The 27,245-nt window shown below is 41.9% G+C and overlaps 1 protein-coding gene and 1 long non-coding RNA gene across 6 annotated transcripts in view; one reads left to right on the forward strand and one right to left on the reverse strand.

Moving 5' to 3' along the window:
- Positions 1–27,245, reverse strand: part of LOC117247165 (uncharacterized) — an 82,351-nt gene that overhangs the window by 38,136 nt on the left and 16,970 nt on the right. The gene's annotated exons all lie outside the window — the stretch shown is intronic.
- entpd1 (ectonucleoside triphosphate diphosphohydrolase 1) overlaps positions 10,403–27,245 on the forward strand; it is a 36,383-nt gene continuing 19,540 nt past the window's right edge. The window contains exons 1-3 of one of the 5 annotated variants that reach the window (XM_033611467.2): positions 10,403–10,638; positions 24,228–24,355; positions 24,775–24,892. In XM_033611467.2, coding sequence (XP_033467358.1) covers positions 10,623–10,638; positions 24,228–24,355; positions 24,775–24,892 — 262 coding nt within the window. In that variant the 5' untranslated portion in view covers positions 10,403–10,622. Of the gene's footprint in view, positions 10,768–19,118; positions 22,487–22,520; positions 23,103–24,227; positions 24,356–24,774; positions 24,893–27,245 lie in introns of those variants that run through there. The other 4 variants (XM_033611468.2, XM_078163528.1, XM_033611469.2 and 1 more) reach the window with 4 other exon arrangements.

Genomic DNA, 27,245 nt, shown 5'->3' on the forward strand with positions numbered 1-27,245 from the left:
GTAGTTCGGTAGAAAGAAAATTGTTTCTACATGAAACTGCTCACGACAAAGTCTGTGGCTTATGTCAAGTTACCAGGCTATGGATTCTTGAAAGAGACAAATGGTTTGTTTGTTTCAGCAGATTGAGCACCACAAGCCGAGTACCATCTAGTTCCTGATATATCAAGAATGGGACGGACGTGAGGTCACAGTGACCTTGACCTTTAACCACCAAATTTTAATCAGTTCATCCTTGAGTTCAAGTGGACATCTGTGCCACATTTAAGGAAATTACCTCAAGGCGTTCTTGAGATATCATGTTCATAAGAATGGGACAGATGGACCAACTTCTTGGTAGTGGGGTTAAGATACTGCAATGTAAAGGTGCATGTTGTCAGTGTTACTACAGCACTGGATGTTTAAGCAATATCACACGAGAGGGAGTGATGTACTGTATATCGTCATGGCTGTGATTCGGTCAAAGGTGATGAAATAAATTATTTAAATATGTTATGTAGCTTCACGAAAAAAAAAAAACAGTTCCCCCAGTCTGTTGCCAGGCAACGCAGCACACATGCCAGGAACTCACAAGCTACTTTGTATTTACATTGATCTGCAACTGTTAACTTCGTCCAGTTCGGCTGATGAAATGTTGGCAAACCTGGATGTTGGCACAGCCAGATTCAAACACACCTGGAGGTCTGCACAGAAGAGTCCTGGCTTTCCTTTTCCTTGTCCTATCCTGAGGACCACTCATAATTTAATTCAAATGTAATTTTGGGGAAAATATCCATCTTCTTGGTGTAACGCTATAGTGTCAGTTTGCATCAATGTAGCGAGTGTGACAGCTGGTTAATTAACGGTTGTATTTATATTTATAACAACTGTGAGCAGAGTGATTTTACTGTTACATGTCCCAGTGATGTTGTACTTTATATCAGCACTCATGGAATGCCTCTTGTCCAATCAAATTACTCGGTCGGAACTAAGTGTTGTATGATATACTTTTTAGAACTAAAGGACCTATACAAGTTAAACTGTAGAGGGCCCTAAACCTGACCTCTGTGGGACACCACACTTTTTTTCTGATTTAAATTTACCAAGGGAAATGTAAAAGTCTCCACCTTTCAAATCTGAAGATAAATCAAGTTGGCCACGCTTAAAATATTATCAGCTGGGTCGAAATCAAGTGAACCACAAAGTAATGATACAAACGTCAACCTGAGGGTGCCACTGTTTGCATGTTAACCTGACTGGAAAACATTCAAGATTAGCTGCTTGAGGACACAAGAAAAGGAAAGCGGGTTATAGGCCCATAATTACTGATCTAGTTACAGACATCTCTACGGTCGATACCTCCAACACAAGGCAACTCACACCAAAACAGTCTAGGCTGATAAATAGCACTACAAGTAAAAGGAAAAATATGCATTATGATTTGTGGGTGAGCCTTCCCTTCAAACCATCAGTAAACAAAACAAGAAATAGAACAGTCCTCGGCTGTGCAGCTTGTTGATGCCTGTAAATAGAGTGACAATTTATAAAACTGAATAATGCACAGGGTTGCTTTTAAGTAGGTCAGCATTGATGAACAAAAGACAATAAACATGAAATATTGTTGTTACGCCTGCATTTCATTAAAAATCGCTCTCCAGTAAAAGCCCTCAAGGCGCCACTCAGAGAGAGGGGCCATAGAATTAAGACTTTGATTTATTGATTGTCATCTTTTAGTGATTGCTGATAGAAAAATGTGGTCCAACAAACATCACGAGCCTTGCCTGGCGACCATCTTAGTTCCCTTCTCCTCCTCTGTCCGTCTGTCAGTTTCCCTTCTTAACATTGTGAGGAACTGTCAGATGTTGCGTCAGTAAGCGATTTGTGAAATGAGGAAACGATAAGTTGTGAAAGGCCTCAAAGCATCATAGACTTCTTACACATTCTGCTTGCAACAGCTTCAGCAAGTTGATGTTACTTCAGATAACACCCTCCTTCTCTGTTCTGTTACCTTACATGGTGTTAATATATGAATGTCTCATTAACATAAAGATGTGTCACATTATGTCACCTACTCAAACACAGTCTATCAAGCCTCTGTTAAATGCTCAGTACACCTCTCGTATTTGCATTTGAAGGACATAAAGGGTGAGTCCCATAAGGTAAATATCTCAGAAAACAGCAATGTTTGATTGCCAAGTTAATTCAGTGTAAGCAGGGCGGACAATATATACATAATAAAAGTCTACAAGGACTTGGGAGGGGCCTTCTGGTGAAGCCATGTTGGGTATGGACGCATGGTTATCTACTCTGTTTTAACGGGTCATAAAAACCAACCCCCTACTTGAAAATTTTAACTCAAATACCTTTGAGGAGAGAAAATGAGCTAGGGGAACCCACAGAGAGGTCAGAAGAGTTCAAAAGGGCAGCTTATTCAATAACTAATGTCACAAAAAATGAGGATGCGGCTTCCTTTAAGACATCGCTGGCAGAAATCACCAACTTGTTCCACATGCAGAGAGTTAGATGCAGTGTTTCCCTCAGCTCTGTAATCTTTGATAAAACATGACAACCATTTATGTCCTATTTATCGAGAACATGTATAGAAACTTGTTCATAATGGGTTTGACAAACAACATTTGTGTACTCGTACTATATGCAAATGTACAGAGATCCATTCTGTTGTTGGTGCTAAACTTCTTGCTGGTTTGTGTTCCTTTGTTTTTATACTGGTCATTTATGAGGGCGGGGGGGGGGGGGGGGGTTTGTACTTGTATTTGTGTTGTTTTAAAATCAGAAAATCTACAAATAAAATATAAAAAACAATGGTCAAAAAAAGACCAAGAGTAGCCCTCCAGTGAGGAAAATGGCATCTTGCCAATCAATGTTATCAATGTTAGCAGATAAGAGGCTTTTGAGCCAGGAGACCAGCTTAAGAAAGACATACCAGCCATAAATAAGTGGTGATGAAAAGTGGTCAAAATGGCTTACCTACGTGTCAACTATAAGGCCTGATTCTGTACAGTAGTAATATGCAATGGGCATGTTTCTCAACCTCAAATAATTTGGGTTTCCTCTAAGTGCAGACTCAGTACAGGTTGATTAGAATGTGTACTAGGGCTGTAGCCTGGAAATCCAGACCCAAATCTAGAAAGATTTAGGCTCTGGCTATGAGTAATGCAAATGGCACCAAGCATGCATTTGAAAATATCACTGCACGCACTCGGATAACACTATGACCAATCAGAACAATACACGGGGTGACGTATCCAGAGCTTAGCTACCAGCGGAGCTAACTGGTAGATTAGACTCTTGCCGTATCCGATCGGCCAAACAGCAAAACGTCCTTCTTGCAAAGGAAAGATTCGAGCGCCGTCTTCTGTTCCTCTTTTAGAGAAAAAGCCAAGTCTAACTCGTTCATTGTAGCAGCCAAAGCTGTTTCAAACAACTGGTGTTCATCCGTAGCCATCTTGCAATGTTTACTGACTGATTCCAGACTTCGTCGTCACAGCGCTGTCGTCATCTGTTTAGCTCGCCTCTGCCTGGCCTATATCAGATACACCAATGTGATTGGTGCAGCTCGGCTCCAAGGGCATGGGTAATGAGCATCATTACTAATTTCCAGAGTGACTCGCTGAGCAAATTCAAATTGTGCTCTCGCGAGAACTCTGGATTTCCAGGGTACTAGGGCTGGGTGATAAGGACAAAAATTCATCTTGGGATTCACAGGCTAACTGGCCATGCACGATATAGTTCTCTGTATTTTTTTTACGAAATGAGCTACATGTTTTCTGTTGCAAGTCAAAGCCACATTAGCAGCTAGCACAACATTTAACAAGGGTAACGTTACAAAATTCAGCTCCATTACACCTCACAAGGTTCACTGCAAAACAATTCTCTTACACTAAACACGTTTTCCAAACAAATACAACGTGCTAACATCATTAGCACAAGCCTATGACATTTTACACTGTTTAAATTAGCCTAGTGGCTAGCTGACTTTTCCTCTACTAATATGAAGTCAGGATAAATCACACACAATGCTTAAAATGCTATTTTTGTGGAGGCTTTATTGTCTTCACAATTTATTGTTTCTTATCTGTGAAATTAAAGTAAATAAAAGCTTTGCTTCCACTGAGGGAAATGGAGGTCAGAAGGTCTGTGTTGCCATGACTTACAGTTACAGTATAGTACAGTTCTGGGGAGGTGCACGTCAGGCTACGGCTCTAAAAAGTGTTGCTGGAGAACCCGTGAGTGAGTGAGTGAGTGAGTGAGTGGGACGGAGCTGTGTGAAGAGTGTGAGAGAGGAGATGTGAGCAGTTTCTCAATACTCAAGTTTGGCAGTTCGGACTTGTGGACTTGGCAAGTTCAGACTTGGCAAGTCCACGCGAGAGTCCGGACTTCCCAAGAACGGGAGAACGGGAGGACGGGAGTACAGTCATTTCTGCTTTTGGAACAGCAGCGAACTTGATGATGTCACCACCTCAGCTCACCTTGGCTGTTGTGCTGTGTTGTATACATGCACTTAGAATAAAACAATATAAACACAGTCCTGCGGCTTTTCATTGTCATTGTAAGAAATTAATATGTATATGTTTTTAACGTTTCAACATATATAACCGACATACAAAAACATAGAAATAGCCAAAATATTTTCATAACATGTCTTTTAAAACCTTTTCCCTGTAGCTGGCTTCTGATTATAATCAAAAGTCAAGTGCGAGGGGAAAGTTTGTGGAGAGTTGGTGGTTATTGTGATCGTGAGCATTGGCGAGATGGAAATCAAAAATCAATAACGGATCGGAGAAGGCGTCTTGGCGCAGTTATTGTAGCAGGACTGCTGTACCTGCAGGCTGAGGAGGAGGCTGCCCAGCTGAGGGGGCAGATCCCAGAAAGACAGCGGAGAATGAGGTGGAGGATGCATGTCTGTTCGATATGTTTGTCCAGTTGTGGACAAAGTACCCAGGAATATCACAACAAAGAACAAAAACTCAGTCACAAGTAAAAGTGCTGCATACCAAATCTGACTTGAGTAAAAGTATCTGGGTATTGTCAGCAAAATGTAGGACTACTTAAAATTAAAAGTTCAAAGTACTCATGATGCATAGTGACCCAATTTCAAGTGCTGTGATCATCATATACATGAATATGTATTGAGTATTAATTGATCAACGTAGGCTACATGTAAGCAGCATTATATACTATACTAGTTTAATGTATAACAACACACAGCAACTTGTAAATATGAAACTTACAACATATAAAACAAACTATCTGAAAAGTAACTATAGCTATCAAATAAATGGAGCTTGAGTAGAATGCACAGTATTTCCCTCTAAGTAAATGGAAATACCCAAAATATAAGTACATCAAATTTGTACTTAAGTACAGTAGCTACTTGAGTAAATATACTTAGTTACTGTCCATCACTGCATTTGTCTCATCATTATGCTTTCTGTCTGCATTTTTATGTAGACTTGACAGTTTACTTGGTACACCTAGAAAAAACAACAGCAGTTTAATATTCAGTCTAACATTATATTGAAGTGTTGAGTTGTAGATTGTGGTGCTGTTGAACTGTACTGGATTATACTGACAGCAGTTTGTCATTTAGTCTGCCCTCACCAATATAAATGGGATCAAACAGGTCAGATGTTCAGAGGAAAACTTTATTCAGCCCCACTTCAGGTATACAATTCATATCAGATAATCAATATTTAAAATGCCGTTGAATAAATACTACAATAAATAAAATTAATCTTTAAATACAATAAATAAATTACAATAAATTCTTAAAATCATTATTGAATGGTAAAAACACATAGGCCTAAATAAGCAAAAGAATGCAAAGAACAATAACATGTTACAACATTTAATAATATAATAATATATCTTATACTGAGACTGAATGTTGCCCATTGGACATACTCCAAACGAACTACATTTCATATTTAACCACTACAGAGATATCAGCGACGAATTTAAAAGGACTACCTGAGAGAGGCTGCACTCTGTGGGGCAGCTTGAGCGCTCATACACGTTTATTATCTATGAGCGCTGACACCGTTAGATGACAGCGGTGTCAGCGCTCATAAACACATGAGCGCTGACACCGCTGTCATCTAGCGGACCTCAGTCACATTCAACTGGGCTCTATATTAAAACATCGACCACGGGTCTGACGTTTAAACTACGCATGAAAATACTATGTTCTGTGACAAAACAGTAACATATCGGTATGGCTTACAATTGTGTGCCTTTCCCTCACTTGTCATTTTGTGAAATGCATGCTGGGATACCTGGCTGTCTGAAGTCCACACAAGTCTGCTCCGATGCATCCCCGGTGATGTGAATTTTGAATTGGAACAGTACTTGGGCTGTGACTGATGACGTGTCACAAGTCCACACGAACACAAGTCCGCACAAGAACGCATATTGAGAAACGGCTGTGGTATGTGTCATGTAACGCAACCTGGCCCTATATCAATATAAACGGTAACGTCTAAATTTATATCTTGTTTTTATTTATGAAGAATCCTTCCTGAGTTTTTGTTTTCTTTTGAGTTCACTTTAAGTGTGTTTTTTTGTGTCCAGCTGACACCGATGTTAAACTTCATAAAAAGTAAATAAAAAAAGTCTACAAGGCCTCTGTCTTGATCAAATATTAGCCATGTTATCCTTTTGCTTGTTTAAGGATGAAAGGGTGTGGTTTCTGTGGAAAAAAAGGAGTGCCAACATTTAAAGTGCTCTAAGGAAGTTAAGAGATTGTTTCTGACTGTTACAAAAGTCCACCCTCATGATGTGATCCTTTAGTGAGAAGTGTTGAATCTGTAACAGATGTGAAGTGATTTACCAGTTCTCTTGTCTGTGTAAGTTGTGATGAAATGTTTAAACTGTAACAACATGTGTGCATTTCAATGGTACTGCTTTTAATCAATGTGAGACAAAGCATCATCACTGCAGTAGCTTTGAGTACAGCCTGCCCTGTGGAACCCTGACAGTGTAGCTTCATATGTAATTGAGATATACACACATGCAGCAAGCAATTGAGTATTACAGAGAGCAAAACAATGATCACACCGTTTGAACTTAATTTGTATGTCTCTGAGACAGAGAACCTGTGCACACCACTGCAGCTCAGGAGCAATTGCAAATACAAAAAAGAGGCACCTTTTTAGCACTAAGTGAATAATCTGTGGTGCAGCGGAGCAATATTTAAAAGGCATAGTTTGATGTTTTAAGACCTGCACTTTTGCTTTCCTGTCAAGAATGAGATAAGAGGATCAATGCCACTCTAAGATATGAGAGTGGCATTGATCTTTTCATTCAACTCTCTGCAAGAAAGTGATTACACCTATTCCCTGAAATGACAAACTATTCCTCTAGCAACCAGACAAGCACTTAAGAGCTACTTTAACCAATTGAGGCTGGGGTAGGTTGAAATCTGGAAAATGCAAAACGACGGCAGAATCTGAAAATACACCCTGCTCCTGCAGCTCTACCCTCTCAGTCCTAAGGCCCTCCCACCAGACGACAATATGCATATTCATGCGCTTTATACAGTAATCCAATGTTTCCAACACATTAATTGATTTTATCGTCAAGTTGCACACAGCTCATTCGCTTAACCCATCCTTGTCCGCTCTCACTGGGTATCAGACCACAGATGCGAGAATTAGCTACCTAGCGTTCAGCACTCCCTCCGCCTTGCTCCCGCCACTGCGGACTGTTTTCCTGGAGAGACAGACCTTCAGTCATCTGCAAATGTCACCAGTGCACACCTTCCAGCACTGGGTGTAACATAGCAAGCAGCAGCACCAGGTCTAACCCGTGTAAAGGCAGCAACAGAAAGTTTGCTGATCCAGTGGTATCAGGGCTGTCCGGTCCACTGGAGCTGGGTTTGTGCTGGCTGGAATTGAGTTACTGTGGCTGATGACCGGGGATCTGCCCAAGTCTCTGTAGCAGTGAGCTTAGGGACCCACTGTGATCGGAGGCTGTAGCTAATATTAGCTACATAAAATATTTTAGAGTTTTCTTATATTCAGACAAACAAGATGTAAGGAGATGTAGAAGTAGAACCGGACAAGAAATGCAACATCATATATGAAATACCATGCAAATCATGCACGAAAACATACATCAGGGTAACAGGCAGATCATTCAACATAAGGAAAAAAGAACATCAAAAAGAATGCGAAAAAGAGACAGCGGGGCGATTCACAAGGACACAAAAAGACAAAGCAGAACAGGAAAACCTAAAATCAGCCATCACAGATCACTGCAGAAGAAACAACCACATCATGGACTGGGACAGGAACAAAATAATCACATCAGAGACCAATAAATTCAAACGGTGGATAAAAGAGGCCATTGAGATCAGGAAGCGGGCAAGCGGCACCATCAACCGGGACGAGGGGGCGTACACCCTCTCGCATACCTGGGATTCCCTACACCAGAAAACGGACAACGACGCGGGAGGCGAGGTTGGCCTGACAGACTCTGATTGGTCTGCCAGGCCTACCAGGCCTACCAGCTGATATATGACACGTCAGCAGCACGTCGGATGACGCTTCTGAGGAAGACTGGAGTCTCAGTTGAAACTGTCAAGCAGGTAAAACACATCTCCTTACATCTTGTTTGTCTGAATATAAGAAAACTTTAAAATATTCTAAATAAGAAGACAGTATGAACCTTATCAATCTATTAGCTATATAAACATGAACTTGAAGCCATGGCTATGAGACATTGGCTCTGGTTAGCAGAAGGCTAAACTATTAGCAACATTTTCTCTTTATCTCTCAAATGCTTCACCAATATTGACACACGTTTTATTCATTTACTGTCAGACTCTCTCTGAGATTCTCTTCTTCATAAATTTGTCTGTAGGATTCTCCGCCACTGAAACTTTCAGTGAAGGGACGTGCATCTGCATTTATACAGCCAATAGGAACGCCCTCTCTCTGAAATGACGTGATTACATCAAGCAGAGGTGAAGAAGTCTGGTTTTCTCTCAGTCCACTCACTGCAATATGCTCAAAGTGTATTTGAGGATTTTTGCCCAATAAAACTGCCTATTCCAGCTTTAAATTTATTTTGTAATATTTTACAAAATAGAGGGACAATTCGGAGACTCTTTGGACGAGAAGGTCCATGGGGGTACTTAGACTCTGGCACTCGGAGCATAAGTAGCAGAGGCAGAACCCCCCAACCACCCCCCGCCCTCTCACTGTGCACACCACTGGATAAATAGATATTTACCATCACTAATGATGATTTTCATATTTTGTGACAGACTGATGGAGCGTTTACAGATTCAAGCTGAACGATAGGACATTACTGCCATCTTGAAGGAAGTATGCCGCATGTAATTTAGAAAATCATTAAGTGAGGAGGATTACTGTTGTCATAATAATGTGTGTTTTTCTTCTATCACTGCACAGAACACTGGGAGAGCTCCAAACTAAACAATACCTCTGTCTGTGGTCCCACCATAAAAACAAACATTCCCTCAATACCACTCGTACTGATTGCGCCATATGCATTAGCATGCATACTGATCACACCCATATATTCACGGTTTCTGCTTACGGTGGCAGATTTTTTTTCCTCTTACAAATATCAGTGCTGTGGAGTAGTGGTTTATTGTTGTGGTTCAAGAGCAGCCTGGTGTGGGAATCTGAACTGGACACCCCCCTGTGACTCAAAAACAGACACAGCTTTGTTTTTCAGCCTTGGTTAAAGTGTGTGACAAGCACACACACACACAACAAACAGGTAGCAGTGTCAATGCCACGGCCCTGGACTCAAGGTTTCTTTATCATCCTGAATTGAAAGCTTTGTGCTGCTCTTCATGTAGAAGTCTTACATAACGCCTCTTAAAGTTAACTTTATAGGGTCTGTATCTGAGGTTAAACACTTCAGTAGAATCTTTTATAGACCAATTTCTTTCAACAGAGTTAAGATTACAGCTATAAAAATGAGGAAGCCTGGTATCAAGGATTTAAGCGAGAGGCTGAGCTCACCCGCTGCCTTTACTCTAATATCCCTCCAGCTTGAGCTCTAGCTCCCATCCAGATCTAACACTGCTTTCATGTTTGACCCACTTTTACAAGACAGAGACAATGACAAGGAGAAAGAGAGGCAGAAGGAAAATGATGAAAAAGACACCAGTGGAAGAGAGCGGGAGAGTTAAGGCACTGAGGCAGATTAAGAGGGAGATGCAGAAAGCACAGGAGTGAAAGAGTGACAGCAGCAATGAGAATGACAAAGGTGTAGAGAAAGAGAGGGGAGGAGGAGGAGGAGGAGGAGAAAAGGGGTAAACAGAAGGCAAAGGCGCCTGGGAAGGAGGGGAGTGGGCTGAGCAGGAGGGAGGAGGGAAGCTCTGCTTCTCCTAATAAAGCGAGTGTATGTGAGACGAGGTGGTTAAAAGCATTACAGTGAGCTGAGAGCTGTGTTACCACAGAGAGAAAGAGTGAGAGAGAGAGAGAGAGAGAGAGAGAGAGAGAGAGAGAGGGAGAGAGAGAGAGGGAGACAGAGAGGAGAGAGGAGAGAGGAGAGAGAGAGAGAGAGAGAGAGAGAGAGAGAGAGAGAGAGAGAGAGAGAGGGGCAAAGAATAGAAAGAGCATTGTGTTGCTGCTGAGAAAGAACCCATGTCTGCACAAAGAGGTAGGTGTACTGCTATGACTGGCACACGCACACACATGCATGCACACACAGGAGCAGGAAATCCTGATCCCTCAGGGTATCCAGCTGCAGGATGTACCACAAGTCGGCACAGTTAATGTTAAGTATCAGGTGAGTGTGTGTTCTCCTCTAACTGTGTGAGTCGCCTTATTGCATGTAGCAGCTGTGTAGCAGTGTGGGGCAGGTGTGTGACTTTTCCATAGCATATGCCTGAGTGTGCGTGTGGAATAGCAGGTGCCTGTGTATGTGTGTTTCGCATGTGGGATTCAGCTGGAGGTTTAAAGGTCCGTGTGATTGTGTTGATGATAAACAGTGGCACGCTTACGGAGGCACTCTCAACATCATGTGAGGTTTATGGTAGTTCATCGGGCATGTGACTGAGGCTAACTGCGAAATGTTATATGATTAATTGAACGCATTTCACTGAGGCCGGTTAAAGTTTAAGACAACATGTGTTTGACGTATGATCCAATTTTATCTGCTGCCAAATCCAGAGTTTTCAACTGAGCCAAATATGATTCACACCTCAGTTGTTTATTTGAGGCTACCAAGGTATCAGTGAAGTTAAGGATTTACAATCTCATAACTGCATGCTAAAGTCACATTGGTAAAGCTGTGTAGATTAAAGGGCCAGTTCACCCAAACTACAAAGAGATCACATGCAATACAGATGGATTGGATTTTTTTGTGCTGAGTTTTTGCATGTGTTTGCATCCCAGTACAATGTAACTGAACGGATTCACATTTGTAGAATTCGCTTTAAACTATGTTCAGTTATCATCTTTTACTTTTGTGGTTTGCTGAATCATTTGACCCATCCCACATGAGAATGCAAGACAATTATTTTGCAATCACCTTCCTGTCTTGCACGTGCAAAGCACACAGAAAGAGAAAAAAGAAACTAAAATAAACTAAAAACAGAGCAAAAAAAAAATATACCAACTTAACTGTTTCCATAAGAAGCCGCTTTCTCGAAATGAGTTTGAATAGAAGTGAATGATTAAAGTTGATTGGTTGTAATTAAGTTACAGATATCAACAAAGAACATTTCCATTTCTAAGAAACTGATTGATTTAATTGTTGAAAGGGCTTGTTTATCTCTGTAAAGAGCTTTTCTCTCCTCTCCCAGGCTTCCTCTAGATAACAGGCTGATTTGTTTGATATGTGAGCAGATATCTCAGTCTTTGTGCATCTTCTATATTTAAAAAATCTATATCTATTGTTATCTTACTAAACAAAGCATCACATGGTTCACAATAGTAGCTCATTTTCTATATCATTTAATGTGTACATTCTACATCATCATAGAAGCACGCAGCTTTGGATTAGATCATATAACGTCAGCTCACTGTCCTTATTTTTCACTATTTTTTTCAATAAAAGTCAACAACAACTGTTTCTGGAGATAATTTCCCAGATACTCTGGGAAAAGTCATGAAAAGGTCATTTTTAATGCTGTGAGCACCACAAATTAAATTCCATTCGCCTCCATCAATTGAGGTGAAAGCAAAAATCTCAGAGAAACCTGGAGAGATTAAACCAAAACTGTTTTGTCATTTGGGTGACTTAACTCTTTAATGCCAGCTGAGAAGAATTTTATTTGCACACAAGACGTTTGTTTTAAGATTAAGGCACACCAGGTAGACAAAGGGTCAGTTCACTGAAATTACAGAAAAGAAATCGTATGCCATGCAGATAGTTTTGGTTTTATGGGCTGAAGTTTCACAATGTATATTCTGACTCTGTCTCCACCTCGTTATAATGCAGGTAAATGGAATTTCATTTGTGCTTCTTGCTTTACATTGTATTTGAAAAGTTAACAACAATGTGTGTCTCCTGAAACATTGACCAGACACTGTGATTTACCTTTAACTATGGGGTATTTAAAAAAGTAATATTCAAAGCTGCAAGAACCACAAAATGAATTTCCATTCACACCCACTAACTGGTGTGTTTTCTTTACCCTTTAATATCAACTGAGCGCATTATCATCTGCACCAGTATGTTTGTTTTAGGCTATTTAGGTTATCAGTAGCAATGTTTCCATCAGCCTGTTTAGATGCGCATCTACTGTAGAAGTATCGCATCGGAAAATTATGATGGAAACGCCAAAATTCGAATTAAAATCCCCTGATTCGCACAAACTAAAACACACTCGCTTTAGCCGGGTTTTGGTTGATTCGAAAAAATGTTGAGTCGCAAAATGGGGGATGGAAACAGTTATGTTCGAATTAAGTCTGACGTAGTGCACCTCTCTCCATGGTGATATCCACGCTCTGGGTTGGGAAGGCGGTAATGCATTTACAAGCTGGTTGCCAACCGCCAGAAAACGTAGAAGAAGAAGAATGCGAGACTTGTTTTGTTTCCCGGTTCTGCAGAAAGCGAGTTCGTAGTTTTCACCAAAGTCCGTACATTTAATGGAAACACACAGGATTCATATTTCTTTTAATGCGCGTTTCCCAATGATTCAAATCACTTTTGGATGGAAACATAGCTAGTGAATTCAATAATGTCTGGACAATCTCAAAATATCAGCCTCAAATACAGATGCTTTGTCACTTTGTCCCTTTGCGTGTGATAGTCGCTAAAGGCAGCCTTTGGTGTCTTCATGAGACGCACCAGGCCTTTAACTAACTCAAATGTAAATCCATCTGTAGCGTACTTGACGCTAAGAGCAACTGATGTTCTATAAAGAACAAGAAAGTGTGTTTAGGGCGGGCTTGACGAGAGGGGAGTTTCACCCAAGAGACCACACTTGTCCCGATGTTACTCTCGTGACGTATTTACTTACTAATCTTATGCCAAAACTAGGGGTGGGCAATATGGCCGGAAAATAATATCACAATATTTCAGGGTACTTTTGTGATAATGATATTCCTGACAATATGACAAATTAGTACACACAGCGAGAGAGGAGAGGGAGAGACGCTGTGCTGCTGCCAGAGGAGTCGCTGAGTGAGTTCCCTCTGAGCGGTAAGTCACTAAAAGAGTCTGAGAAGTCCGGGGTTGTTCATAAGACATTCAGGACACACTACTGAAGCTGCTCATGTTTTTAGAACCACCGCGGAGTCTATGACAATTTCGCTTTCAGCCATGCTTGTTGTTGCCGTAGGTAACGGTAGATCATATGACAAAAAGTCTAAGAACTGTGAATGTTCATATGATATTAAAAATTATACCGGTATTATCATGAACGAGATGAAACATGAGTCTATTTTTTAATCCTAACCAAGTAGTTTTGTTGCCTCAACCTAACCGCCACTGCTTCAGTTCTATGCCACACAGATGCATACAGTACACGCTAAAGGGTGCCCTGTGTATTACTATGAGACGCGGAGGGGTGTGACGAAGCATCAGTATTTGACGACGAAGAGAAGTTACATTTGGTTATGCTTGGCGAGTGATGCCTGCCTCCCCACGTAGATTAAAGGGTCAGCTCTGCCGCAACCTTGCCTTTTTGTTATTTGGTTGAACTATCTCAAAACCTGGACAAATTAAACCAAACTATCTGCACAGACATCACTAAAGTGAGAAAATATGTTCCTTTATTTTAGACGACTTGCCCCTTTATTGTCACAGTATCATAATTTGGTGTACTTTAGGCTGTTCAGGTATTAAAAGTGTTTGTAAAATGCCAAAAGGTACACAAAAGCCAAATTAGCTCATTGACTGATACCTTATCTATGGTCTATTGACTATTATCTAGTCACCATTGTGAGAATACATTTAGATCTGTGACTAATATTTCACTCCAGCCAGGGATGTATAGTTCCTTTCTAATGAAACAGTGATGTCTATTTCCTCTCTGCTGAAGGTCAGATGTAGTCCAGGGTTATCAGCCTGTCCTGCAGGCGAGGTCAGGCTGGACTCACCACCCGTGAGGACAGACCACTTCTCTGTGGTACTTCCCCTCACTTCTAATCATATGACGCTGCCAGAGGTTCCCTTTTTACAGGAAGCAGCAGATGATGCTGTTTCACAACAGCCCGGACAAGAGTATTTATAGAGCCAAGTGTTGTCGTCTCTCAGCGTTAAGGATAAACAAAACCTTTCCTGATTAACGGGAAAAAGTCGAAGCTGTGGCAACTCAAGGCCACTGTGTTCTGAGGAACAATGGTGTGTGTGTGATGTGTGGAGGAACAGTGTATGGGCATTAAATTGGCTTTTGCGGGTATACCCGCGTGGCCCATTTACTCAGAAGTACATAATGAAGTACGATAATTCAATGTATCAAATCGAGTCTGCACTTCCTGTCATCGCTAAGTGCTTTCTATTGAAATTATTGTTGTCTTCTTCCTGTTCATTGGGAAAAAATAGATCTTGTGCATTTGAGCTTTCCTGCAGGTTTGAGCATACGCAACTAAATATTATTACAATGCTGAGGTTCTTAACCAAAGTATTTCTGCGCTGAAACTTCTGACTTTACTCCTCGACTTTAAAATGTTGCACTTTTAACATCCCGTCTTCCCTTAAGTCCTTCTATCTTTACTTCCTTGCCTCTGTCCTTTCATCCTTCATCATTTCCTTTCTTCTTAAATTGTGCTTAAAGCATGAAAATCCTGATACGGGACATTGAGTCCTTTAACTCTAAGTGCGTAATCAAATGTTACAGCTGAAAGTTGTTTACATTTATTTACTAAAAATGTAATGCAGGCCTTTCCCTTGTAATTGAATGTTTTTCCACTGTCCTGCTAATTTTACTAAATTAAAGGATTTAAAACACCGGTGTTAAAGGATTTGTGGTGACGACGCCTGTGTAACACATGTATTGCGTCTACAAGATTCGTGTACGTGTGTCCACACACAGGCTTATGACTTGTTAGAGCCTAACCATCAGAGCAGCGCAATAATTTAAGACCTGCCTCGCAGGGACGTCTTTGTCTCGTCTTCCCGTCATTGTGAAACCGCAGCATCTATCCCCGACTGTGTCACCCTTTGACTCACTGCTGAACATAAGGAAACAAAACTCTCTGCATCTGTTGAAAACACCCTCCTCCTATCTCCTCCTCTGTTGCATTTGTATCTCCTTATCACAGAAGATTTATGAGCCTGTAGTTTCACATCAACACGGTTGGAGACTCTTATGTCATATGTCCTGATCTGACCGGACTTCGACATACTGACAGTATAAACTTCATTTGTGTGCTGCTTTGTGTGACGATGGCAGATTAGGCAAACCTAGAACTGTGTAACTTGGCATCTATGCATGCGCGTGTGTGTGTATGTGTGTGTGAGCCTGTGTTTGTATGACAACAAAGTGCTGTACTTTTAAACTTGTAAAACCTAGTTTGAACTTTAGACTTCTTTTTGCCTAGAGAAAATAATAGTACACTACTGACACTACTGTCTTTAAGAGGCTGTAGGGCGTTCATTTTTTAAGCTAGCTCAGCATAGCTTGTTGGGAAGGGGGCTAAATTAAAAGTTAAAATAAAAAGTTTAACTACATTTTGGCAAGGGAACAACTGGCAAGGTAATTTTCAATGGGGTCCCTGGAATTCTCACTTCAGGATATCTGAATGAAAATGGTTTGCATGGGAACCCAAGTATCTCCCCCAAACTTCAGACACGTTCCCAGTATATGTTTTATTCTTTACAATAAATGCATGTCTTAAAACTGAAACTTTTATTTGTCCTTTTAAGGAAGAGGACAACCTGAGTTTGCATGTTCTCCCTGTGTCAGTGTGGGTTTCCTCCAGGTACTCCAGCTTCCTCCCACAGTCCAAAGACATGCAGGTTAATTGGTGACTCTAAATTGTCCGTAGGTGTGAATGTGAGTGTGAATGGTTGTCTGTCTCTATGTGTCAGCCCTGTGATAGTCTGATAGGCTCCAACCCTCCCACGACCCCTAACAGGATAAGCGGTGACAGGAAATCAATGAATAAGTGCACATACATAACTAGTAATATTAACCGTAAAATAAGAAATCCTTTACTCTCGTATTGATGTAGCTTTGACATAGAATTCCTGATATTCAGATTTTCAGTGGCCCCATCTGCCCACCCCTATGAAACATTTCTGGGGGCTCCATTGCGTGTTTTACAATTCAAGTTTAGGGTTGAGGAAATAAACTTAGCAATAAACGTAATAAATTGCCATCTGAAGGCAAGAAGAATGTGTGTAAGGCAGTCAACGGCTTTGTGCTGTAAATGTTATTTTATGTGTCACAGTTGTTGAACATAGTTTTTATAGGCGCATGATCCGAATGCTGCTCATCCAAACAACATTTCTATTGCAAGTTAATGTAGAGTCTGCCTCCACAGTGATTTTTACCTTACTGCTTTCTGACAAGTGAAAGTTAAGTCAATCACGCACCAATGCTTATTATAGCTTGGCAAAAATCTCTTAAAATCCTTAAAATATTTGCATCAAACTCACACACAAGGACTGAGAAAGAGACATACACAGAGTGATGGTGGGTGTTATGTTTTCCACTTCCATGTCGCGGTGCTTTCCTATTCCCACCACTCTGTCTTTTCTCATGTCATAGCCTGAACCACCTTCACACTACATTTAGTTCACAGAAGAGTCGGAAATGGAAAATCTGTGGTGCAAGATTGTATGTGTGTGTGCAGATGAGCAGGCTTATGTGTGTGTGTTGAGGACATTTTGGTTGATCCTCACTTTGTCACATGGCTGCTTGAAAGTTAAGACTTGGTTTTAGGGTCGAGATTAGACTTCAGGATAGGCCAAGGGTCAAGGTTAAGCATGTAGTTGTGGTCATTAGAGAACGCCTGATGTCCATAAAAATTCCTCACAAGCACAGACACGCACGGACACACAAAACTGTGTGATCGTGTGTCCCAAAAGTCTGTCCCAGTCTGCGCTGATGTTCCGAGAGAGCTCCTCTATGATCTCATGCGCTTAATTTTCCTCTCAGGTAAGCCCTGTTTTCTGTCTCAACATGTGCTCATGACGATGTGTCTGTATCCGTTTGCCTGCCAAGAGCACCATCATTACTAAGTGGTGACACGTACTGTAATGTAGCCGTCTTTCCTCATGTTACTGCAAACGCAAATTAAGGAGGAACTCTGATATGAAACTAAATATCTCAACGCTTGCTTAACACTTCTCAAACTTGACATCAACTGGAAGGAAGGGTGAGGTCAGGTCAGCGCGGGGCACCTTTACGCTTCTACTCCAACCACTTTCCTCACAGACTTTGATTTGCTCTGTAATAAAGCAGGGGGTTTGTAACTGGTGCCAGCTGTCATTAATGGAGTTGCTCATTAATGCCATGGCTGGCTGTTTACTTCGCCTGCAGACACATCGCAGCTGTCCTCATACATTTTATATGTGCAGCCATAGTAATGACAGTACAAATTAAGGCATGTGAAGATGTTGTAAAACAATAAACATATGTGGCAGTCATATGTGGTTTCAGTCTTCGCTGCGGCTGCACGCCTTCAAGGAAAGATTTGATGAATGAATACCCTAATCCCGCTGAAGCAACATGCTGGCCTTCTGTGATGTAGCACAGACAGTCATGCAGTAAGCGTTAGTGGTTGGACCACCACTAAGACGGGTACTATGTAAGCCTTTGATGTCTGACCTTGTTTCCACCAAGCAGTCCAGTTCAATTAAAGGCTATCTGGCATTTTTTAAGCTGGACCCTACTTTCCTGTGTAAACTGGTTAAAAGGAACTGATGTAAACAATTTTTGAAATTGGTCCAGTGTGGAGCGAGCCCGCAACGAGCTGCAATAGAGGCACACGGGGCAATTAAACATCATCACTGTCTGTCAATTACTCGTTAAGCAGAAGTCTCATTCTGAAATATCACGAGATGTTATTTGTTGCAGGGAAACAACAGTGGGAGCATGAGTGAGATTTGGAGAGAATATAATAACCGGAGTAACTTATAGAAAATGTATTTTAGTGTTGTCGAAAAGATTGTCAATATCATGGATGATTATTTCCCTGATTTCAACGATGCGGCTCAGGCCTTTGAATTCCATCGACATACGTTCGGCATTCATTAGAACAGTTATTTTTGCGTTTCCATCGGAGCTGCAAATTTTGATAAAAGGAAAAATGTGTCACAACATGCCATTATAAACGAGCACTGTGGTGCTACAGTAATGCACCTGGCCCACAAAACATATTCCAGATGTAAGGGAACATGCTTGTTCGGTACAGACCCCCGAAAAAAAAAAAAAAAAAGATATGCAAAAGAGATCATTCCTACTAAATTCTTGGCTCACGATACCATCGCAACATCTGTTAAAATAATCGCAATATGATTGTTTTTACATACCGTGCAGCCTTAATGGCGGCAATAAGTAAGGAGGTTGGCCTGCCACGTGTGTAGCCAGTTTAGTGATTTTTTTTGTTTTCTTAAGACTTCCAACCACTACCCGGCCAACATTTGCACGTGGGGCCCATGTGGGTAGTAAATGGGCTGGAAAACAAGGGCCTATATGGGATAGTCCACAGGTTCCATATTGGCCCCATGCCCACATGGCTGGGTTTACCTGTGGGCCCACATGGGTTATGCTATGGCTACCTGGGTACCAAGTGGGTGTCAGCCCAAAATGGGCATCTAATCTGGGGCCTACGGTTAAACCCACCTATGTGGACAACTGGCATGGGGCCATTATGGAACCTGTTGACAATCAAGCCCAATTTTCAGCGCAGTTACTACCCACATGGGGCCACATACAAACATTGGCTGGGCATGAAGGCACTGTTACACAGCTAGCATGCTAACGTTAGCGCTGTTAGCTAAATATGTTGTTGAACTTTTTAGCTAGAACAACGCATAATAGAGCTTATCTTCAATCTGTTAGCTAACTTGTTTTTACGCTAACTTTCTGTGGCATAGCTCATACTGTCTGTCTGAAGACTGCCACGAGGGTTCAAATTTTTTTTTTTATATGTACTATAACGTACTCCACACAAATCCAGACCAGAAAAAACACAACAAGAAGCAGTTTTGCAAACACATCAGAGATCATGAAAGTTCTCACAGGAACAAATGGACTTCCAGTTGACTAACATACGTACACAGAGCTATGTGGAAACAAAGCGTTACCGACATGACCATACAGGTTTTGTATCGGTTCTAAGGAAATTATACCTAAAGTGTTTCAGTGAAATCGCAGCTTAAGTCTTCTTTAATATAAAAGCTGTCCGTGTCTTGTATTTTATGTTTACTGTTTTTAGAATGTTCATTTTTATGCTGATGAATACTTCATTTTCCCCGTACACTGTAAAAAACATTAACTGACAACTTTCTAGGCTGAATTTAAAGAATCTGAGTCCAGATTAAACAAGTAGTATTTCCTCTGTCTTATCTTATCACAGCTACACCAAGACTTCCTCAAGACTTCGGAGGCTATAAGAAGAAAACTCTAGTGTCAAAGTGTTAGAGGGTCAGTCATGTGGAGAGTCACATTTGAGCCTAAAGTAATCACAGACCTGACCTGGGCATTTGGACACGTCCATTCTCCTTCTTTCATGCTTCCAGTTTGTTCTGGTAATTCTCTCTGGTGGTGCTTTATTCATTTTATTGTTACTTTCAGCCAGACTGTATCTGGTTTAGACAGCCCCTAATGTTTTCAAAAGAAAGAAAAATATCCATGAATTTTGGTTGTTTGCACAGTGAAATGACGTGGTCATAATCCCACTGAAGCAACATACTGAACTTCTATGATGTAGCACAGACAATACAGTCAGAGTTGGTGGCTGGACTTTCACTTAGACCAGCACTGTATGGACCTTAATGGTGGTGTGTGTCTACTTCAATATAAAAGCTGTGACTGGTAATATCTTTAGAATTGTCATTTTAATACCAATTCATTCGAAGTTTTCCCCATGCACTGTAAAAAAAAAAAAAGTTAACTGAAAGCAATTTTATATATTGCATTGTAAAGAATTTGAGTCCAGATTAAACTAGTAGTTTTTCCTCTTCCTTATCGTAGCACAGCTCCACCCAGACTTCCTCCACTTTGCCCAGATTCGGTTTGATTTTCTGGCAAAGCTGAAGACAAGCTGTAAACCAAAACCCATTAAAGAAACCTAAAGTCTTGGCAGTTTTCTCTGTTTATGGTTTCTATCAGAGGGGTCCAAGTGTCAGAGGGTCAGGCATGTGGAGGGTCACGTTTGTGCCTAATGAGACCTGTCACATGTCTCGCTCTCCTTCTTCTGTACCTCAAGAGCAAAGAGATCAGTCTGACTGTAACAAAAGTTTAGGTCATTTACTAGGGTTGCACCAATACGTTGGCTGCATATCGTTATCGGCCAGTATTCGCCTTGTTGACTGCCACCAGCCGATCGGCAAATAAAATCACCAGTAGTGGTGGTCGATGTCTTTCCGTTGTGTCATGAATTTTGCACATGCTAAAAAGCAAAGGTCTCATTATCCCAGGACAATAGAAAACATGTTTGGGACAAACAGATCTTCCTCGGGACGCCTTCTGGACGATAGAACACAGTAAATTCACTATTGGTGCGCCAGGGGACACACCCGATTGTTTCCCTGATAATGCTACATTCATGCATTTCTGACATCCAGCTGACATTGAGCAAGACAGGTCACCAGACTATCACAGGGCTGACATATAGAGACAGACAACCATTCACACTCACATTCACACCTACGAACAATTTGTGGGAAGAAACCGGGGTGTTGGCTGACTCACGCTGACACAGGGAGAACAAGCAAACTCAGTACAGAGGCCCCCCCACCCTGGGTTCAAGTGTTGAAATCAGCAGGAAGAGAGCACGTTAACATTAGCTGTTAGCAGCTGGTGGCGAGAACTAACAGCTCACAGGAAGTTGCAGTTACATTATGACATGTTCAAGTTCTATTGAGTAAAAATGAGCATTGGGCGAAGGTTAATCATTATGTTCTCATGATGTGTTCAAATGTAATCTTGTACATTGTAGTTTTTCATGAGACGCTTGAATTAATACAGTTGTTTAAAGGAGATACTTGTTGATATGGTGGTGCAGTAGCATTGTTGCCTCACAGCAAGAGAGTTGCTGGTTCAAACCCAGGGTGGGGGAGCCCTTCGGTGCAGAGTTTGTATGTTCTCCCTGTGTCAGTGTGGGTTTTCTCCTGGTACTCCGGCTTCCTCCCACAGTCCAAAGACATGCAGGTTAATTGGTGACTCTGAATTGTCCGTAGGTGTGAATGTGAGTGTCTCTCGCCCAGTGTCAGCCGGGATAGGCTCCGCCCCCCCCCCAGGATAAGCGGCCACGGAAAATGAATGAATGAGAGAATTCTGAAAAATTATATATCGTAGGGAGGCTTTTGAATCAGTTATTTAAAAACACGTTTCTCATGTGACAGAAGGTTATTTTAAAGGTTGTTTCATAAATGTGTATGATTGAATTTGTGCTCGTTCAACGATAGTACAACGCAGGATTAAATGACTTTAAAACTTTTTTTATAATGATTTCTTTGTTTTGGTGGCACAAAAGGGGGAATAAATGACAACGAACTCAAAATAAACATCAGCTATCAGCCAAAATGTTGTTTTAAACATATATATAAGCACAGAATTTTACAATCAGCGCATTCCTATCACTTACCGAGTACAGTGAGTTGATGAATAGCCGGACTATCTGGTTTAGACAGCCCCTGGGTAATGTTTTCAAAAGAAGTAAAATAGCTGTGAACTTTGGTTGTTTGCTCAGTGGAATGGTCAAACAATTACAGGATTTGAGTCACTCAGCTCTCTCAAGAGGAGGAAGTATAAGGAATGATAAGGGACATACATCATAAGTTTACAGTAATTCTAGTGTTGAGGTGTGTGTTTGTGTATCTGCGTGTGTGCAGCAGGAGAAGGAAATAACAGCATGGATCTGTGAATGGAACAAATTAGCAGGCAAGTCAAGTTTTAGGTCTGCACACACACACATACACACACAACAGCAACCCCTATTCTTCCAGCACACACACACGGCCTTGGAGAAAAGCAGGGGATTCCGATCCGTCACAGAGATGACATCACAGCCTGCCAGCGATAAAAACAGCTAAACAAGGGAGTCCCCACTTCCCCTCCCTCCGACACATCCCACAGAATGAGCCGAGGGAAGAGTTGTGCTGGAGCGAGTAACTCTCATTAGTTCACAGGAACACAGAGAGAGTCCCTTTTAAGGGGCTCACATGCACACGAGAGCGCGCTGACACACGCACAAACACACTTTAGCTGTGTCTCCATAGTGACCGGCTTCGCTGCCCCAGCTTGGGGAGGAAATGCCAAACTCAGTGCTTCAGAGCTGCTCCAGCAGAAAGACACAAATGCACACACACACACACCCAGCTCTATTCTAATCCTCTGTCCAGCCACGGCGGAAAAAACCTCTCCTCATCTTATCACTGTGCTACCTCCCTCTGTCCACGCTCTCGTCTTCCTCTCCTCCCCACATTTTCCTCTCCCTCCCCCTCTCTGCCTCTCTGCCTCCCCTGTCAGTGTAAGTTCATTGAAGTAGACAGCAGAGGTAAGTACTCCCTTTCACTCTCTCTTTTCGCCATCGGCTTTAACGCGCTTTAAATTTTTGTGTGTTTTCCCACACTGGACAAAGGTCAGGTTTACTATCAGTGCTGCGAGTCCTGCTGATGCGGCGCGGCGGAAAAGCTCCCCCGTGTGTGTTTGTGGCTTACTGTGTCATCATGAAATGTGTACTGTTCTCTGCAGTCGGGTCAGTCTCCACAGTGTGTGTACTTTGCCAGCTGTCATATGCGCCTAGGTAGTGTGTGCCAGTTTACTTACCCTGTTAATGAGCAAACAACAGTGTGTGTGTGTGCGCACTTGAGATTCAGGCTGGTATCATGTTCATCACTCTTTTCCATCACAATAGGCTTGTAAATACAGACGCCCTTTTTTGTCCCCTTTGAAAACTGAATATATAAGGACATATAATACCATCTGTGTGCACTTGTGTATGTTGTAAGTGCCATTGGTAAACAGTGGAAACTCAGTAAGCACTTAGGAAGGAATGGGCGCCAAACACAGTGATCAAATATATATTTAGGATTGAAATAATACCTTTAACAGGATGTGGAAATTATTAATTATGGCTGGCTAACAGTGACTCACTGCTGCAGCGTTAATCTTAACCATTATTTGATTGCAGCTGATTGCTCTCTTGTATAAACATTGAATCTATTTCCACAGTAATGAGCATGAAACTTCCTTTTAATCATTTTCCAAAGGGGGAAATCTTGTTGATCTTTCAGCACTCGCAAAGTACTTTGGTGGGATGTCCTTTCAAATGTGCTGCGGGTGAAATAACAGCCCTCATAGAATCAATGAGCAGCTTGGCATGAGATCAGACACGCCAAATCAGAAATCCATCTGTAGTCCTTGGTTACAAAACAACACAATTAAAACACTTTCGCAAAACCCCCAGACGGACTCTGTTTCTCTCTCTTTCCTACATACAAACAAACACACAGGCTGTGACATCACTCACATCTGGATGCAAGATTGGCTAACACCCCATTCCTCTTTCCAATGTGTCCCCATCTTCCCCTTTCTACCCCCGGCAACCCTCTCGCTTCTCCTTCCTGTCTGTCTTTCTGTCTGGCTCGCTGGCTGGCTGTCTCTCCGCCCCCGCTCTCAGAGATGAAAGAGAAGAACCCCTGGCACACGCCTGTGACCATCATCATCACTGTGATTGGTGTCATAGCGATTGTTGCCCTGGTGACGGTAGCAGTTTTGCAGAACAAGCCCCTCCCTCAAAAGTACAAGGTATGGTAGAGGAAAATGCTAAAATGTTGTAGCCTGGTCCCTCTGTGGGAGCGTTACAGTAGGATCTCTGTCCAAAGTCCACAAGCCAAATATGGTCTCTTGTCAATATGACCTCAACCTGTACAACTGGTTCTAGAAATCCAACACCAAATAAGGCCGGTGGATGTTGATAAGAATATTAAATCAGCGCTCCTTTTATAGCAGAAGCAGATACAGGAAGGGTCTCACAGCTTTCATTGATTACAAAGTCTAGAGTGCTTTTTTCATGCCATAGTTTCAGATGAAGATAAACATATTGCTGATATAATTCTATACAGTCATTACACTGGATGTTTAAACTGCTTGTTTGGATGGAAAACATCCAGAGTGAACTGTCACTGAGCACTGAACTGGGATTCCTCCCTCTGTCTCCACTCCAGTATGGGATCGTGCTGGACGCTGGCTCCTCCCACACAGCTCTGTATATCTACGAGTGGCCGGCTGAGAAGGATAACAACACTGGAAGGGTTGAGCAGTTGCATTCCTGCAAAGTCAAAGGTGCGTGCTGCACAATGCCGCCACACACACACACACACTTTGCCCTCACATTCTTGTGTGAACCACTAATTCATGAACACTAATGCAAATATTTAAGGAGGAGCAATCATAAGCTTACATGCACGTTTATATACACTTCACTTAGAGCGGAGAATGTAAAGAACAATACCTCACCCACAAAATGATCATCTGTAAATTACTTAGTCATGCTGCATTACCTTGAATTCAATAAGAAGACTTTTTCTCGCATGCCTCCACAGTAAACGGTGAACATATTGATTTATTGATTGATTGGGGACCAGATTTGACAACAGCAGTATTATATAAGAACATCTGTTTACAAACTCTCACACAACTCATGCAGTATAATCCAAGTCTCATTTATCCAGTCGCCAGTGTTGGGCAAGCTACTTGGAAAATGCTGTGAGCTACGCTAACAGTTAAAGTTTCTTTATGCTTCTGCGTACACAACGTGCACGCAGTTGCTCCGCAGTTGCTGTTTGCATATCATAGTTCTGCGTCCTGTTGGTCTATGTCGCTATGCAATTCCCCATCGACACTGAACAACAAATGCTCTTATTACAAATGTTACAAAGAAGAGAGAGGCGACTGTGTCAATGGTCTGTATGCCCGTTGAATAGCTCCACTTTTGAAAATGGCTGTGTTGTGGTACTGCAGCAGGAAGTGAAACCTTGCGAAATGCCAGAAATGATGTAGTTTGAAGGACTGATCATAGCTCTTGCGGTCTGCATTGGGTCTGCGTTGCCTCGATGCGTGGTTACAATTTTTTGTAGGTAGGGTTGGGTTGGTATGAGAAAAAAAAAAACGGTCCAGTTTTTGTAAAAAAAAACAAAACAAAAAAAAAAACGCATCAAGTCGGTAATACCGGAGTTTTGCTACTTGGGGGCGCAATTGACTCATTTAAAATAAAAAACGACCTTAGGACAACAGAGTGACAGTAACAAGTTGTTTCTTTTATTCCTTACAAATAAATTTTGCAGCTTACTCAATCAGTGCAAACAAGGGTTGCCTCCTTCGTCTGGCTCAAAGCCAAAGTGTTGCCATAGTGGCGCATTCTTTTATTTCGTCCAGACTAAATTGTCCGCCAGCAAGCAGGAGAGAGAGGGGGGTGGGGCGGGTGCTACAGTAAAGGCCTCGGCGCATACGCACTCGCACCCTCTAGCTCAATCCCCGCCCCCCTCTCTCTCCTGCTTGTTGTGCGCTTGGTGAAGAGGCAGACACAGGTGCTCACAGACTCGGGCGTACTATAAGCAGAGCGGACTCCGTGTAAAAATGTCTGTGAAAAATCCACGCGATGTGAAAAATACATGCCAAACAGTCTTTTGTGTGACACTGGTGTGCGGAGCGGAGTCCGCGCGGTCATGCTTTGCGCACACAGGGCTTGCGGACAACCACTTTTACCGGGCGAACCTCCACGGCGTCCGCTCCGCGTACGTTCCGCCCGAGTATGCGGTCCGGTCGGTCTCAAAAAAAAAAACCCGGTCCAAGACGGAGTACCAAACCGAATTGGTATTACCGAGAACCGACCCAACCCTATTTGTAGGTGCACATCACGTCTCTGCGTCGGTCGCAGAGGGACGCAACGTCTCCGCACAGCCCTCCGTGTCGTAGGTATGCAGAAGCATAAACCTTGCTTTACTCAAGATGAAGTTTGACTACACTGAAGCTATCCCCAGAGAAATATAGCAAGCTAAGCTACGCTATGAGAAAATGGCAAAAGTACTTTGCTACTTGCAAAGCTACTTTTATTTATTTCTTTTACTTTGTCAAATCAGCGTTACCTCAGTGATAAGAAAAACTGTCCGCCAAACAAATAGGTAATGGAAAATGTTCTCCAATAACATGACATCATCAGTCAACCTATTGATGTCTCCTTTTCCTGCTTAATGCATTTCTCTGTCTTGGCCTCTTTCAGTCGGCACCATAATAAATAAAAGTCAGAAATATAAACAATGAAAATAACAAACCTTAATTAAAACATTTCTTTTTGGGGGGACATTAGAACATAAACATGTCCTGCAAATTACACATGACATCAGTATGTCTCTGTTTCCTCTCTACTTTCTTAATACTGTTCTCTGTCTCTTTTGCTTTTGTTTTGGCCCTTGTTGTGTCCATTTCTCTGGTGTCCACTGCAAATCCACTAAATATTTACAGTCTGTGGGCAAGACATGTGAGAGATGCGTCAAGAAGTGCAATGTAGCCAGTCAGAGGCAGAGTAGGGCAAGTCTTGCCAGATAAGGTCAATAGCGAAGCAGCAAGCAGAATAAACTCAAGGATTAGTATGTGATGTCATACATCATCATTTGCTTTTATCCAGACCTCCGTAGAA

Source organism: Epinephelus lanceolatus, chromosome 21 (genome assembly GCF_041903045.1).
Source record: "Epinephelus lanceolatus isolate andai-2023 chromosome 21, ASM4190304v1, whole genome shotgun sequence".
In the NCBI taxonomy this organism is placed as follows: domain Eukaryota; kingdom Metazoa; phylum Chordata; class Actinopteri; order Perciformes; family Serranidae; genus Epinephelus; species Epinephelus lanceolatus.